Source organism: Lolium perenne, chromosome 4, assembly GCF_019359855.2.
Source record: "Lolium perenne isolate Kyuss_39 chromosome 4, Kyuss_2.0, whole genome shotgun sequence".
Taxonomy (NCBI): Eukaryota; Viridiplantae; Streptophyta; class Magnoliopsida; order Poales; family Poaceae; genus Lolium; species Lolium perenne.
Window position 1 is genome coordinate 380,553,010 of NC_067247.2, and position 18,285 is coordinate 380,571,294.

General features: G+C 44.7%; 1 protein-coding gene across 1 annotated transcript; it reads left to right on the forward strand.

Annotated features, from left to right (window-relative positions):
- The first annotated feature begins 2,398 nt into the window (after positions 1–2,398).
- Positions 2,399–6,493, forward strand: LOC127297218 (NADH dehydrogenase [ubiquinone] 1 beta subcomplex subunit 7). Its single transcript, XM_051327513.2, has 2 exons — positions 2,399–2,879; positions 6,220–6,493. Exon 1 carries the CDS (start codon positions 2,526–2,528, stop codon positions 2,847–2,849), a length of 324 nt encoding a protein of 107 aa, XP_051183473.1. The 5' UTR covers positions 2,399–2,525; the 3' UTR covers positions 2,850–2,879; positions 6,220–6,493.
- Positions 6,494–18,285: the final 11,792 nt, after the last annotated feature.

The following is an 18,285-nucleotide window of genomic DNA, read 5'->3' on the forward strand; positions in this document are numbered from 1 at the left end:
TATCATAATTTGCTGTTATTCATTGATATATTTCATATTGGGACACAATACTTATGTTATTTCATCTATTTTGCATGTTTCATCATTATTGGAGGATCAAGCACGGAGCCAGGATTCTGTTGGAAAAAGCACCGTCAGAACGCAATATTTCGGAAGATCAACTGTGGAAGGAAATTATACCAAAAATCCTATTTTTCAAGATGACGAAGGAAGCCAGAAGGAGGAGCCAGGAGGACCCAGGGTGGGCCCACACCCTAGGGCGGCGCGGCCCATGGCCTGGCCACGCCGCCATGTGGTTTGGGGGGCCCACGACCCCTTTCGCCTCATTTTCTTCGCGAAATCCTTCGTCCCGAAAACCTAAGCCACAGAGGGTACCTCGCGAAGAGTTCTGACCGCCTGCGCGGGGCGGAGAACACCGAGAGAAAAGAGCTCTCCGGCGGGCGGGAATCCGCCGGGAAATTCCCTCCGGAGGGGGACATCGACGCCATCGTCACCGTCATCGAGCTGGACATCATCTCCATCACCATCATCATCATCTCCACCATCATCACCGCCGTCTCCACCACTGGACACCGTCACCGCCGTAGCAATTTGGGTTTGATCTTGATTGTTTGATAGGGGAAACTCTCCCGGTATCGATCTCTACTTGTTGTTGATGCTATTGAGTGAAACCATTGAACCAAGTTTATGTTCAGATTGTTATTCATCATCATATCACCTCTGATCATGTTCCATATGATGTCTCGTGAGTAGTTCGTTTAGTTCTTGAGGACATGGGTGAAGTCTAAATGTTAGTAGTGAACTATGGTTGAGTAATATTCAATGGTATGATATTTAAGTTGTGGTGTTATTCTTCTAGTGGTGTCATGTGAACGTCGACTACATGACACTTCACCATTTATGGGCCTAGGGGAATGCATCTTGTATTCGTTTGCTAATTGCGGGGTTGCCGGAGTGACAGAAACCTAAACCCCCGTTGGTATATCGATGCAGGAGGGATCGCAGGATCTCAGAGTTTAAGGCTGTGGTTAGATTTATTCTTAATTACTTTCTTGTAGTTGCGGATGCTTGCAAGGGGTATAATCACAAGTATGTATTAGTCCTAGGAAGGGCGGTGCATTAGCATAGGTTCACCCACACAACACTTATCATAACAATGAAGATTATTTAGCCGTATGTAGCGAAAGCACTAGACTAAAATCCCGTGTGTCCTCGAGAACGTTTGGTCATTATAAGTAAACAAACCGGCTTGTCCTTTGCGCTAAAAAGGATTGGGCCACTCGCTGCAATTGTTACTCTCGCACTTTACTTACTCGTACTTTATTCAACTGTTACATCAAAACCCCGTGAATACTTGTCTGTGAGCATTTACAGTGAATCCTTCATCGAAACTGCTTGTCAACACCTTCTGCTCCTCGTTGGGATCGACATTCTTACTTATCGAAGATACTACGATACACCCCCTATACTTGTGGGTCATCATGGCCTCTGCTCGCCCGCGACGAGGAGGCCGCCGACCGATGCGCCCGGAACTCCTTCCTGGACGACATCCTCCGCGCCGTCGCCTCCAAGCCGGGAGCTTCCTCCTCCGCCACCAGGCCGCGCCGACGCGCCACCCTGCTCTGACTCCTGCTGCCTTCCCCGCCGTGGTCCGGAGCTCCTCCGTGCTCTCCGCCGTGTGCCGGCGAGGCTGACCGAGGTCAGGCGCCGCCCCTCTGCTCCTCCACCTACGCCGCCCGAGTGGCGTCTCCCTCCGCGCCAGGGAACCCGCCGGGCGCGCCGACCTGCCCGCCGCCTTCGACGGCCGGGCGCGGCCACCACCGCCGGCGCCGGCGGCGGCATCGGCCAGGAGGGGGAAAAGGGTGGCTTTTTAGCTAGGGTTTCGGGGCTCTCCGGAGCCGCTCGCGCGAGAGCGACCCGGGAGAGGAAAACTACCGGTGAATACAATTCACAATTACATGTCTCGAGGATTCATTCTCCAACTGTAAAAAAAATTGTGTAATATTTTGGTTGTATAATCTGCAGTTGTGCACTCATTTGTGTGCACTCGTTATTGTAGTCAGCTGTTCTCATCGAGACAGGTTTCTAAGCGGGTGTCAATCGCCCCAAGACATCATCCTCTTGTTCCGCCATTTTCTCAAAGTTGGATATGTGCATAAATATTTACTGCCATTTTATTTAACCGCTGACGAAGAGTGTAACCTTTATCGAGAAAGATAAACACCGATGAATACAATTCACAATTACATGTCTCGAGGATTCATGCTCCAACTGTAAAAAAAATTGTGTAATATTTCTGCAGTTGTGCACTCATTTGTGGTGGATCTAAAAACTGGTACTGTAACAAAGACATGCAACCGTTAAAACAGGCTGCGGTCTGGAGAGAGTGAAGATGAAAAAACTCCACAACGGGCAGGAGCAACCAGGCCCCGATTCGAGCCCAAACCCAGAGTCCAAACTCCAGAGCAACCACACACCGCACCAAACCCGCACAGCGACCTCGCCGGAGCGACACAAGGTGAGAGATGGAGGCGGCGGCGGCAGCGGCCGGCGTGCAGCTGGGCACCTCGAAGCCGCAGATCGCGACCCAGGCGGAGATGGCGGAGGAGCGCGTGCCCATCGCCTACCGCGACCAGTGCGCCCACCTCCTCATCCCGCTCAACAAGTGCCGGGTCTCCGAGTTCTACCTGCCCTGGAAGTGCGAGCCCGAGCGCCACGCCTACGAGAAGTGCGAGTACGAGCTCGTCATGGAGCGGATGCTCAAGATGCAGAAGATCCGCGAGGCGCAGGCCAAGGGCGGCGCCACCATCGGCGTGCCCCTCATCCCGTCCACCGCCAAGCTCGGCTGATCCGGGTCTGCCCCGATCTGCCCGATTCAGGTGATTACCTGCCCCATCTCGTCGTTTCGGTTCAATTCGTGATTCGTCGTGAACATTAGGTTGATTGGGCGGAGCTGAATGAATAGCTAGGGTTTGCGGTAGTTGACTCTACAGCTGATTGGGTAGAATGTGTTTGGCCCCGACACGAATTCATGGGAGCCTGATGCACGCTACCAGCCTAGATCTGTAGACCAGTGTATATGCGGGATCCATGAATCAGTTTTCATGTCATATCCTTCCATTTCACTGTTGGTCCAGCCATTTGTAGTGTTCTTCAGTTGGCGTGTACGTTTGGAGTTGTGATTTCAATCAGCATTGATTTTTGTTTATAGTGGTTTCGAAGTGCCCAAGCACGAATATACATAGGTGAAAGCTAACATGAATTCCTGCTATTTGGCCTCTGAATTTTTCCAGAGCTTCAAAACTAAAGCATGAGCTTAATGTTCTGGAGTTTATTTCAGTGCATGTTTTTCATGGCATCAGTAGAGCTTTAAAATTTTAGACTGGTCTCAGAAGTAGAGGGGGTGGCTATTATGGTTTCATGTCAAATTAGAAATGGAAGCAAAGAAGTAGCTCCATTGACAAACTTGCTAACTTATCGTCTCAGTCTCTGTGAAGGTCTGTTTGTTACTTTTTTTTTTTGCTTTGGCCTTGCCGTTGCCAGTATTTAGCTGCCTATATAGTGGGACACTTGGTCTCAAGTATACACCGCTTCTTGTGACTGAGCAATGTATCATGTTTACTATTTTCACTATTTTGAGTTTTCTCCTTTCGGTTTAACTGGTCAAGAGTCTGCATAATAAGTCATATTACAGTTGAACTAGTTTGATGAATAGATGAAGGCACATATTTATGAACTAGTCTGGTGACTGGGCAATGTATCATGTTTAGTATTTTCACTATTTTGAGTTTTCTCCTTTCAGTTTAACTGGTCAAGAGTCTGCATAATAAGTCAGTTGAACTAGCTTGATGAATAGATGAAGGCACATATTTATGAACTAGTCTGGTGACTGAGCAATGTATCATGTTTAGTATTTTCACTATTTTGAGTTTTCTCCTTTCAGTTTAACTGGTCAAGAGTCTGCATAATAAGTCATATTACAGTTGAACTAGTTTGATGAACAGATGAAGGCACATATTTATGTAGAATTTTGTACATCATGTGTTGATTTCTGGTTAAATTCATTGACCAGGCCACACTCACACCCCCAATTCTTGCTTGAATTTGGAAACCCACTGTATCTGTCCTTTTACATGATTTTTTGTACCCTCTTTTACTTTTAAGTTGGTATGGCAGTTCTATACAAATGCTAGAGTTTTCTGTCCCTCCATGCAACATAGCTATTGAAACTGATCAATGCTAAGAAAGATCCCTGGTTCTGTTTTGATTTATTGAATGGAGACCCTGCTATCCTGTCCATGGCAAATGGGAGCTTCTCCTCTGGTTGTAAGTGGTAGTTAATCACTAACTGGATGGCATTAGAACTAGTGAGCTAGCAATGGAGATTGAGAAGATTGTCCCTCAACTCTAATGTGTCGTCATATTTTTTATCTGTATTTTGCACGAGAATTACTTGCCCAAAAAAGTTAGATCTGACGAACTGTTGAACCTGTTAATCAAGTGACTATCATTGGCATACATGATAAATCCCGAAAACAAGCATATTCTGGTGATGATTCTGAATTGTGGTATGACTAGTTATTAATTCTGTCTTTTTTGCTTCGTGCTAAGTTTCTGGCTTTCTTTTGAAATTTGTTTTAACAATTCAACTTAACACGGGTACCTGTCTAATTCATCCAAGAAACCATCATGAGATCTAGCTCAAAAGAAATGGACATATATGACTCTTCAGTTTTACCTTACATTTGCATCAGTTAAGTCTTATGCTCATCCATGGTATATGGGGAACACAACTGATGTGATATTTAAGGAATCTTTTGGATCTGGTCTAGCCCATGTGGCTCAAATCGTCCATTGTAAATCAGTTGTTTTTAGCAGTTCCGCAATCTTGTCTGATTATTCTGTTTGTAGCCTGTGACAACAAGAAACAAATGACAGAACAATGGCAGATGTACAACTAGTGTCCTTTGCTGGTCAAGGCTCATTGGTTCCGTTAATAGTAACTGCACATGATTCCCTGCACTTACTGTATATGGGGTACCTTTTTCTTTGGAATTATGCATCATGCCATTTTGACGTGAATATTTTGCCATTTGCGATCTTTTCAACGACGTATCATTTTTGACATGTAGGGGTCAGTCTATGCAGTTGAGCTCGCTTTGTTTTATAAGTTTCTCCAACATTTCCAACTTAGGACGAGTAACCTTTCTAATTCATGCAAGGAACCATCATGAGATCTATTCCCTCTGTTCCTAACTAGATGTTTTGGCAGCTCAAATTAAACTGCCAAAATATCTTATATTTAGGAACAGAGGAAGTAGTTCAAAAGAAATGGACATCGGATCTGACATTTAAGTCCTTTGCTCACTCATGATATTTACCTTCAGTTTTACCTTTCATTTGTATTTGTTAAGTCCTTTGCTCACTCATGATATGTTGAAAACACATCGGATCTGACATTTAAGGAATCTTTTGGATCCGATGTAGCTCGTATCTCTGCAAATCGTCCACTGTAAATCATGTCTATTTAGCAGTGCCACGATCTTTTCTGGTAATTCTTTTAGTAACATTAACATGTGACAAGGAACAAAGGACAGAATAATGACATACGTACAACTAGTGTCCTTTGTCTGTTCAATGCTCATTCGTTCCGTTAATAGCAACTGCAAAGGATTCCTTGCACTTATTGTATATGGGGCACCTTTTCTTCAGAGTTATGCATCATGCCATTTTGACGTGGACCGTTTGGCATTCAGCATCTTTTCAACTCTGTCCAGTGTCCCATCAGGTTTTGCACCCCTGGACTGTATATTTGTAACATGTAGGGTCAGTACCTGCAGTTTAGTTCAGGGTAAAATTGATGGGCGTCGCTGTGTTATCTGATTCTTTTAATGAAAATGACCTTCTGAAAGGTTCATCTCGCATGCAAATGCATCACTATGAACTGTGATGCCCCTCATTTGCATTTGTTTGATGTAGTAACATTCTTGGGCAACAGTTTATTCCCTTACGGGTTGGTATGGGGTTAACATCTTGCTGCTTCGGCCTCAAGCAGTGTCAGAAAATGTCATGCTGTATTCCATTTGGTAATGTCTGGTTCTGTTTTATTCCTTTGCTGATGAAAACTCTATCTGGAAATCAGCTTGATTGTACTTCTCTGTAGCATCACGTGTTTATCATTCAGTCACATTGACCAATTACATTATTTTGGATGCACAGGTTTGGCACTAAGGCGTGAAGGGCAGCTGCAAGGATCATGGATGATAGTTCCATGAACAAAACACATGTTTGTATTTTGCATAAGTTAACTCATGTCTTCATCCCGTCTGCCTTTTCTCGGTTAGTGAGCACCTTCAAGTTTCGATTTGTTGGAATAAGGAATGCTGTCTATACTCGATGAGTGAAATGACACCTTGAAGTTTTGAATGCAATGCCTGGACTCTGCTTATGTAGCAATGTTAATCCATTAGAGCCTATAATATTTCTTAAGATATTTATCCGTGCTTATAATCTAGTAAAACTTTTGAGATTGCTGGTTGTTGTGGGCAAATGTTCATCTGAGCCTGTGCGTCCTAGTGTAGGAACTGTTGTGTTCATTTGTCTACGCCAGTTTTGTGTGGCTTATTTCTGTTTTAGTTGGTGGGCTGAAGCTGCTCTGTTCAGTCCTGGTCGAATTAACCACATTGGGACGGTTTTTTTTTTTTTTTTTTTTTTTGGAAAGAAAGGGTTTCCCCCGGTTTCATTAACGAAACATGACTGTGTCTACAGGGACGGATGTGAAACAGATTTACTGCAACACTTGTTGTGCACATGATAATCTCAGTCTGAAGTCTGAACCATCTTTTGTCATGCATCTTCGTGGGTACCACTAGAAAAAGACCAACCTTTGTAAAGGGAAAAACTTGCTCCGCGCGTCGCACATCCAGCTGACACGTGTCAGAAGTCACGAAACCCCGTGCGCGGCCGAGCGAACGCGAGTACGGAACCGGAGGGCCTTCCGCGAACGAAACTCCACCGCGAGTACAGCTAGCTAGTTTAGCGCGAACTCGCACCGTGCGAGGCTAGCTCGATTAGACTAGATGGGTGTACCTGTGCGAATGGTTGGCTAGTACTCGTTTGGAATGCACCGTGCACTTCTGAAAATCGGTCGGCCGGACAAAATCGTTTCATATGGATACGATAGTTGTACATATACGAGTACAGTTGAACACACATGCGAGTATAGTCACGCACACGAGTAGGTACAGTTGCACACACGAGCAGGTACAGTCACGCACAACACACTTGTACAGTTGAACACACATGCGAGTACAGGTACAGTCACGCACACGAGCAGGTACAGTCACGCACAACACACGAGTACAGTTGAACACACATGCGAGTACAAGTACATTCACGCACACGAGCAGGTACAAACACGCGTACGAGTAGGTACAGTCGTGAACACGAGCAAGTACATGTACAGAAGTACAGTGACGCACACGAGCAGGTATAGTCGCGCGTAAGTACAGGTACAGTCCCGCACACGGGCGAGTACAGTTAGCGAGTAAAGGGAAAAATCGCACCAAATACACGAAAAACAGAAATACTTATCAGTTGAAACACGAGTACAGTTAGGTACACACCACAGGTACAATCATAATATTATTGGAAGTAGAAAAAAAAGTATCTCCAAACCTATCAACATGGGATCTAGTTTCGAAGATCTCGACGCGAGGATCTCAAAAGTGAAAACGGTTTGCAATTTGGACTTACGGATCTCAAGATATTTCATTTTGAAAAAACAAATCTAGAAGAAAAAGGAAAAAACTGATACAACCCAGTCTTCTCTCTCCTCCCCATCCCACCTTGATTCCCCCTTGCGACACGTGGCGAGCAGTGAGACCATTTCCCAGGGATTTTCTGGCACCACAGCGCGCCACTTGTCACGTGCGAAGCGAGTTGCCTTCCCTTCGCGTAGGTGGGCCTTTTTCTAGAGTTTTCCGCATCTTCGCCCATTGTCACTAGGTAAAAACGCACAGAAGGCGTGGTGTGACCTGAAAACAGATGTGGAATGAGCTACTCCGCTACTGTTCTTTGGAGATTGGCCTGGAAGCCCCCGCTCAGCTGGCGTCCATGTTAACGGCCTCCGGCGAAATGGCGAGGTCGATGAAGAGCCTCGATGGCGGCGGTGGTTGGGGGGTGTCCTGTTGCAACCATACGACGGCGAGGTCGATGAAGAGCCTCGATGGCGGCGGTGGTTGGGGGGTGTCCTGTTGCAACCATACGACGGCGAGGTCGATGAAGAGCCTCGATGGCGGCGGTGGTTGGGGGTGTCCCGTTGCAACCAATGCGACGCTCGTGCTTTTGCTGTGGCGAGGAGGAGGAGGCAAAGAGGACGCAGGAAACGATCTGGTCTGTGGCGAGCGCTGCGCACCGGTGCAGTGGCCGGACACTTGCAGCTCAGCAGCTAGGATGCAGAGAGAGTGGGAGTCATGTAGCGACGTAGCCCAGCTAGGGTGAAGGGAATGATGATGGCAGACGGAGAAAACAGACACGTACAGCGCACATGTCCCATTCCAAATGCGCTCACGAAGTCGGGCTCTACTAGCATCTAGCTAGCCAGCCCAGCCCAGTACATTTTAGGTAGCAGTAGCAGTAGCACCGTGTGCAACGACGGAAGGGAAGATTGTGGAGGAGACAGAATCATGGTCGTGGGGGAGTCGGCAAAATGGAGAGTTGAATATGCCCATCTGCCCCTACCATGGCTAAGTTGCAATGATGCTACCACTGCTCTTGTGAGACTGTGTACTCTGTTCTGCCGGCGCGTCGCCACTGTTTCCCGTCCATCTCATCATTCTATCCGTCTTCCTCACATGCCTGTTCTTCCGGTTTTTGTCGTTGCCTCATCGATCAAATAATATTGAGTGAATTCCACCTTTTACCTTTTGGTTGTGTATTTATGACTCATATTACCTTATTTACTGGGAACTTCTACTAAAATATCTCATTTAGCGGACTTTGAACACACCTAACTTTAGCATTTTGCTAGTGATTGTTAGATAGTATAGGCGTGTCGACGTGGATCGACAAAGTATGTAAATATCGGAGAGTCTCATGGACGATTTTTTCTAAACTTATTTAATGTATATGTTCCATTCCTCACTATTTTGATATTTTTGGACCCCAATCCTCATCTAACACCTTGCCGAATGGACACACATAAAAAAACAAGGTTCCAATGCTTTGAAATGGGTAATCTACATGAATTTTCATTTAGCAGGGTAAGTGTCACAAATGCAAAACTAAAGGGTAAAAAATGGAATCCACTCAATATATTTCCTCCTTTTGGAAACAAGCAACTCAACTTTGTCTGCGTATAGATATATCTGCATTTATATTTCAATAAGTTGAGTCACTTATTTTCGAATTGTTACCATTCTTCATTGAGATGATCTTCTTGCACGAAGCCTCCCAATCTCATCCATCACACGCGCCGCTGATATCACACCTACCCCTACATCTTGCACGACCAACGGTGCCACCCCCAATCTCCTCCATCGTGTGCGGCTGCCTGATGCGGTCGGACCGGCATGGAGTCACACTTTGTCCTTCTTGGTTGCATCGGGCCCGAGGCATTAGGGAGCCGGCTCTGGGCTAGTCCTGAAGCCAGCATCGCCAGGTGGATCGGCGACGTGCACGAGGATGAGGCGCCCAAGGATGCACTGGTGGGGAAGGCAGGGGGATTGGAACATCGCCGACGGTGATGACCTAGTTGATCTTCTTCTCCTCCTCCTCCTTCATCCTCAACGGGGACGACTCCTAGATGGAGCCAATATGGAGGAAGTGGTGGGCGGCGCTGGCGGCAAGGGACGACGACTCCCATTGTGCTGCGGCCTGGGGCGGACGTAGAGGGCCGCAGTGACGGCGTAAAGGGACCGAGGTCGGGAAGGATGGCGGCGACGGCCGATAGAGAAGGTGGTGGGCTGCTCGCGCGGGATTTAGGAGCAACAAAGAAAAGAAAAATGTAAAAGAGTTTGAAAAAGAGAGGACTGAGGAGATTTGAGGGTGTGTTAGATAGAGGAGCTGACGTGTAGGACCCTTAAAAATTTGAAGGAAACCTAAAAGTTAGGCCTAACGGAACTTGTTGTTGACCATCACACCCTTTGCCACATCAGCCTGGCAATGGGCCCTGTTTGTCAGAATCGGGGTTAATTCAAGCATAAGTGTACATTGCAAAGAACAAGCGCATTGTTGGTGGATTTTGCAAAAAAAAAAAAAGTTTAGTATTCCATCTATAATGTTTTTTTTTTTGAATTTACTCTCTCGCAAGTGCACCTCTCTTCTCATGTGAGCGAATTGGCATCACCTCTGTGGTCATCTCAGGACCTTGTGTATTACTCTTCTCCGTTTCAAATTAATTAAGTGTCACGGGTTTTTTCTCAAAATATGTGAGTATACACATAAAACGTGTCTAGATTAAATTTAATCAAAGCCGCGACACTTAATTTAGAACGAAGGAAGTAATCACGAAGCCCACTGTGACAACATGGATTTTCTACTTCTTCGTGCTCATGCCTGGTAACCTAATCGTCGCCGGTGTTTCTCAAAAAAGTAGCTGCTTTACTAGTAATGAGAATGTACGTACAGTGAGTGACCGATCGATGCTCCCTCCCTTGTCACATCAGCCTGACAATGGGTCCATCTCGTTAGAATCGGGATTAATTCAAGCATCAGTACACACATTGCAAAGAACAAGCGCAATGTTGGTGGATTTTTGCAAAAAAAAAGTGACAGATTCCATCTAATTATGGTAGTTTTTTGAAATTTACTCTGCAGGTGCACCTCTCTTCTCATGTGAGCGAACGCTAGCTGTGGTAATCTCAAGACCTTGTGTATTACTCCCCTCCGTTTCAAATTAAGTGTCACGATTTTTCTTAAAGTAAGTGAATCTACACATAAAACATATCTAGATATATTTGTATCTAAGACTAAGTTTAACCAAAACCGAGACACTTAATTTAGAACGGAGGAAGTAATCACGAAGCCCACTATGACACCATGGATTTTCCACCTCTTCGTGCTCATGGTAACTTACTCGTCGGCGTTGTTTCTCAGACAAGTAGTTGTGTTACTAGTAATGAGAATGTACGTACAGTGACTGATCGATCGATGATGCTCCCTCCCTTGTCAGGGGATTTTATAATTTGCCACACTTTTCTTTGCGCTTCTAGGCAAATAATAGACACTTTAAAGAAAAGTGTGGCAAATCATAAAATATCCCTCCCTTGTCACAGACTGCGACGTGCACAGTAGGTACTAGTACTACACAGCACGTACGTACCAAATTAACCGCTTTGCCCATCGATGTTCGACCAAGAGCAGCTGGTCCATCCACGCACACAGACGCAGAGGTATCAAATTATGTGATCCATGACATATATCCATGGCGTGCGCCGGTCAGATAGCTAGCTCATCTCCATCTGCAACACCGTCTCAGCTCCACTCACATGCTCCCTCCCTCAGCTCCCTTCTCACCACATTGATTTGGTTAAGATTTTCTACACACATGATGCAATCCAAGCACATACTAGATTACTAGTAATATGCTTCACCCTGGCCACATACATGCATGGAACTAACATGTATATGCAATTATGCATATCAATTTTTGGCTAGACTACAAGCTTTTGCTAGTTCGCTGGTAGAACAGTGATGGACTGATATGGATGGTATTATTTTTAAGGATGCGACTTGTGCTCACTCGATCTAGAACTAACTTAATTCTTGACCTCACCAAATTTCATGTGCAATTTGAGGATAAAACTGCAATTAGTAAAAGGTTTTTTTAATAACTGAACTAGACTACAAACTCTTGCTAGTTTGCCAGTAGAATAGTGATCGCTTATTCGCTTGTATGTTGACATGCATGGCAGTGGCATAGAGGATCAGGGGAACTAGGGTGGGAGGGCATGATGAGCCGCATGATCCGCTTGGTTCGCGCCATGCATGCTATGATGGCGGCGCCTGTGCAAGTACTCCAGCTCCACCCGTACGTGCCTCCTGTTCCCTCCTCTTCTCTCTGTCTATGTTTGTCGGGTCGATCATCAGCAAGCTAGCTTAGCTCCGTCGTGTATCGTGCGCGCACGGGGTCCCTGCAAAGATTTCAAAAGTTTATGGCCCGTTTGGTTTGCAGGATTACGAAATTGTAGGAGTAGGAAAAATGGTAAAATACAGAATTCACATGACATGATATATGAAATTATACACTCACTCCGTTCCATGAAATATGTCAGACATTTGATTAAACTTGAATGTATCTCGACACTAAATAGTATTTAGATATATCTATTTTTGACAAATCTTAAACGTGCTTCATGAGATAGAGGGAGTGCCATATATATAAACGCATGAACCTTTATCGATATTCGCTTGGTTACATCACATGAAAAACATAAAAATTTGTGTAAAGAAATAGGTGAATGCCATAGGTGTCACTGAGATAAAGAATTTTTTACATGAGTTAAGACCTAAGGAATTTTTCCTATAAAATTGAATGCAAAGTAGCCCATGGCTCAAATTCCTATGCCTTTCAATCCTACAAACCAATCATGCTCTATAGGAAAAATTACTTAGAAATAGAATCCTACAATATTGATCTTATGGATTTACTTTGAACCAAAAATGCCCTGTATGCATGGTTTTTCTTTCCGATTCCTTTGTTGATTGCAAGTACTCACCGGCACAGTTAAATTCCTCTCTGCGCTTTCTAGCATGCTCGATGGAAATCGATGTTTACATCCATCCATCCATCCATCCATCAATCTTGGATCAGCATGCACGGATGTGTGTTTTAGTGTGTACGTGCATCACCGGCCACAAATCTTTAGGAGAGATCCGGTCGGAGCCCTGAAAGAAATATATTCTTAATAAGGGAGCGATTCCGTTAGAGTTGACTAAACAATTTCTGAACCATAGCTCATGGCTCATTGGTTCAGGTGTCTCAGTTGCAGTTTGAGGATAGTGTTCACCATTTGTATGGGTAAACATTCTAAACATCGGCTAGCTAGTTGGCAAAACACATTCCTTATTTTGGAACCAGACAAAACACATTCTTAATGCATGTCCTATTAGCATTGGTACATGTTTGAGCTGGCTACATTTGTACTTCTTATTTACAAGAGTTACTTATATAGTCTCTTAGTGATGATAGTTATACCGCACTACGGGAGAGCATAGATGTGCCGACGGCCAAATGGGCCGTCGGCACAGGGGCCTCCGGAGAGCGGCGACAACAATGGCCGTCGGCGTTAAACTGGTCGTCGGTACAAACCGAAGGTGCCGACTGCCACCGTCGGCACAGGACCAGTCTGGCCGTCGGCACAACATTGTTTTTTTCACTACCGACGGTTATACCATCGACATAGCTTTTTTCTATTTTCTCACGCCATCCTTCGAAAAATCATAATTAAATCATTCTAATTGAGAAAAATAAGTATAATATATCAAATTTTGCAGAAAAACAAGATCTATCATAGAAAAATATAAAAAATGGAATATTTCAAATACCTAAACAAGCCATCATAGAAATGAGCTATAATGTTCGAGGTTTCATGGCTTTCACACACGCCAAAAATTAAAAAATGGTCGCCCGTGTGTCGGATTAGAAATCCGCGTCCGGGGTCTTGCTTTCCATCCTAGGACCCACACACGTGCCAAATATGACATTGTTTCGGCAAACTATGCCATGCCGAGGCGTTTCCCACCTCATTTCCCCTGAAATCCGTAGAACTCCGGACGTGATAGCCCTTTTTGTGAAGGTCTTTTCAAAATAATTGCCGTATCCAATTTTAACAAACGAAATAGTTACTATGATATATAAAATAACGCTACGCGGCTCTGTGGAATTTTTTTTGACTTCGTTCAAATTGCCATCTGGCCAAAACAGGACCCCAGCACATGCGGTATCGCCGTAACGGGCGTGCGGGTGCACTCATTCGCGAACAAACTAAACGGACAAAATTAGCACATATAATGATGCGTTGTAGAACTAAAAACATTTTTTCCAGAATTTCTGGAGCGATGGATAGTTGACCTGATGGGATTCGTAGCATAGAAAACAAAAAATTTCCTACCGCAAGAACGAAACACAAGCCAAGATCTAATCTAGAAGACGGTAGCAACGAGGGGATCACGAGACTAACCCTTGAAGATTTCCAAAGCCTACGAGATTAGATCTCGTTGTTGCAGAAGATGATCACTTGCCGCTTTCAAAAGCGCAGAAGATCTTGACGGTGCCACAATCGGGCAGCACCTCCGTACTCGGTCACACGTACGGTGTTGATGAAGACGACGTCCTCCTCCCCGTTCCAGCGGGCAGCGGAAGTAGTAGATCCTCCTCGGAATCCCGGCAGCACGACGGCGTGGTGGCGGTGGTGGTGGAGAACTCCGGCAAGGCTTCACATATGCGCTGCGGGAGTTGTATGTGGAGGAGGGGGAGGCTAGGGTTTGGGGAGAGGGGGCTATGGGCGCCGGCCTCAAGGGGGCAAGGGTGGTGCGGCCAACTCATGGCTTGGAGTGGCCGGCCCCTCTCCCTCTCCTCATGTATATATAGGTGGAACACATCTAGGGTTGCCCAAGTCTTCGAATAAGACCCCAATTCAAAAACTACCAAATAGATGAAACCTACTTGGGGTGGGACTCTCCCTTTCCCTTTGCTGTGGTGGCCGGCCCACCTGGTGGAGTCCACCTGGGACTCCTCCCCCTTTGGCTGGCCGGCCATGCTAGGTGGAGTCCCTCCGGGACTCCACCTTCCATGGTGATTCCTTTCGGACTTTTCTAGAACTTTCTAGAACATTCCATAATTTCACCGGATCATTTCCAAACTTGGAAAGTGACTTCCTATATATGAATCTTATTCTCCGGACCATTCCGGACCTCCTCGTGATGTCCTGGATCCCATCCGAGACTCCGAACAAAACTTCAAATTCCATTCCATATTCCATATCTACTTAAACGACATCAAACCTTAAGTGTGTCACCCTACGGTTAGTGAACTATGCAGACATGGTTGAGACCTCTCTCCGACCAATAACCAATAGCGGGATCTGGAGATCCATAATGGCTCCCACATATTCAACGATGACTTTAGTGATCGATTGAACCATTTACATACGATACCGATTCCCTTTGTCACGCGATATTTTACTTGTCCGAGGTTTGATCATCGGTATCTCTATACCTCGTTCAACCTCGTCTCCGACAAGTACTCTTTACTCGTACCGTGGTATGTCACCTCTTCTGAACCATTCATATGCTTGCAAGCTAATTAGACGACATTCCACCGAGAGGGCCCATAGTATATCTATCCGTCATCGGGATGGACAAATCCCACTGTTGATCCATATGCCTCAACTCATACTTTCAGAATACCTAATCCCACCTTTATAACCACCCATTTACGCAGTGGCGTTTGATGTAATCAAAGTACCCTTCCGGCATAAGTGATTTATATGATCTCATGGTCTTATGCTACGCTTATAGCAAATGAACTTAATGACGTGATCTTATGCTACGCTTAATTGGGTGTGTCCATTACATCATTTACATAATGACATAACCTTGTTATTAATAACATCCAATGTTCATGATCACGAAACCATGATCATCTATTAATCAACAAACTAGTTATACAAGAGGCTTACTAGGGACTCCTTGTTATTCACATAACACACATGTATCAATGTTTCGGTTAATAAAATTATAGCATGATATGTAAACATTATCATAAACACAAAGATATATTATAATAACCATTTTATTATTGCCTCTTGGGCATATCTCCAACATGACCCCTAGTTGAAATCGAGTCAGTTTCCACATGATTCGGCAGTGGGAGTCGCACGTGTTCCCAAAAAGCTAACACCTGCACATGGTGAGTGTAGGTGGTGCGTAGGTGGTCTACTATCACCGCAAAAAGGTTTCGCGTCATAATAAAATGCGCCCCATGGAGCTGCTTCACAAACAGAAAACAGTTTGGGCACGCTAAAGATGAAAAAATGGTCGCACGTGGGTCGGATTAGAAATCCGCGTCCGGGGTGTTGCTTCCCATCCTAGGGCCCACACTCGTGCAAAATATGATCTCGTTTCGGCAAACTATGCCATGCCGAGGCCATTTCCCACCTCATTTCCCTTGAAATCCATAGAACTCCGGATGTGATACCCCTTTTTGTGAAGGGTTTTTTCAAAATAATTGCCGTATCCCAATTTTGACAAACGGAATAGTTATTATGACATATAAAATGATGCCACGCGGCTCCGTGGGATTTTTTTGACTTCGTTCAAATTGCCATGTGGACAAAACAGGGCCCCTGGGCATGCGGTATCGCCGTAACAAGCGTGCGGGTGCACTCATTCGACAAACTAAACGGACAAAATTAGCACATATAATGATGCGTTGTAGAACTAAAAACATGTTTTCCGGAATTTCTGGAGCAACAGATAGTTGACCCCTAGTTGAAATCTAGTCAGTTCCACCGGATTCGGCGGGACACTGCCGGGAGTAGCACGGGTTCCCAAAAAGCTAACGTCTGCATATGGCATGTGATAGGTGGTGCGTAGGTCGTCTACTATCACCGCACGGAGGTTTCACGTCATACTAAAATGCGCCCCATGTAGTTGCTTCACAAAAAAAATCGTTTGGGCACGCTAAAAATGAAAAAAAATGGTTGCACGTGGGTCGGATTAGAAATCCGCATCCGGGGTGTTGCTTCTCATCCTAGGGTCCATACACGTGTCAAATATGATCTCATTTCGGCAAACTATGCCATGCCGAGGCCGTTTCCCACCTCATTTCCCTTAAAATCCACAGAACTTCGGACGTGATAGCCCTTTTCGTGAAGGTTTTTTCAAAATAATTGCTGGCAACTACTTATTGATTGATCGCCTTTCTTTGATATGTGTTCAATTTAGTACAATACAAACTACAACTAGATCAAAGCGGAAGGGCCACTCACTATAGAAGCTATAACTAGCCTAGCCCTAGCCAATAGTCTAGTTTAGTAGTCGGCCAAACCCCCAATTTTGACAAGGAGAATAGTTAATATGACATATAAAATGACACCACGCGGATCCGTGGAATTTTTTGACTTCGTTCAAATTGCCATCTGACCAAACAGGACCACTGGGACATGCGGTATCACCGTACTGGGCGTGCGGGTGCACCCATTCGTGAACAAATTAAACGAACAAAAAATAGTATATATAATGATGCGTTGTAGAACTAAAAACATTTTTTCCAGAATTTCTGGAGCGATTGATAGTTGACCCCTAGTTGAAATCCGGTCAGTTTCCAGCGGATTCGGCGGGACACCGCCGAAAGCCGCACGGGTTCCCAAAAAGATAACACTTGCACATGTAATGTGGTAGGTGGTGCGTAGGTGGTCTACTATCACTGCACGGAGGTTTCGCGTCATACTAAAATGCACCCCATGTAGCCGCTTCACAAAAAAAACCCGTTTGGGCACGCTAAAAATGAAAAAATGGTCGCTCGTAGGTTGGATTATAAATCCGCGTCCGGGGTCTTGCTTCCCATCCTAGGGCCCACATACGTGCCAAATATGACCTTGTTTCGGCAAACTATGCCATGCCGAGGTAGTTTCCCACGTCATTTCAGATAAAGTCAGTTAGATTTAAACTAGAGGTACTTGATCTAATACTCGGTAAATTAACTTTGTAGATTCAAAAGATGATATGGATGTCATATTTGTATTCTTCTCATTTTTCTGATCAGTTTAAACATATTATTTGCCAAATTCGCATTTAGTAATATTAATTATTCCATATTAAATAAAAGACAAAAAATCATTTAATTGTTTTTCAAATTCTATATTATTATTATTATTTATATACATTCATTGTTGTTTACTTAAGCAATTGTTTAGAATTCAAAAATATAGAGGTGTCGCATCACGGTCAAAGGGTTAATATGATTGATATGGTAGTATTAACAACAAGATATCATTTCTTTCATGGAAGCTCATCCGAAGGGAACAAAGAAGTTAGGCGATATTCATATTTGTTTACTTAAGTAATTGTTTAGAATTCAAAAATATAGAGGTGTGGCATTACGGTCAAAGGGTTAATATTATTGATATGATAGTATTAACAACAAGGTGTCATTAGAAGCTCATCTGAAGGGAACCAAGAAGTTAAACTTGCCGGGGCGGGAGTAGTGTGAGGATGGGTGACCAACTAGGAATTTGACCACAAGTGCAATTTGACCTGAGATTAGGTCTACTCAGAGTT

Coding starts and splice junctions, on each gene's coding strand:
- LOC127297218 (XM_051327513.2), top strand. CDS start 2,526: ATGGAGGCGGCGGCGGCAGCGGCCGGCGTGCAGCTGGGCACCTCGAAG.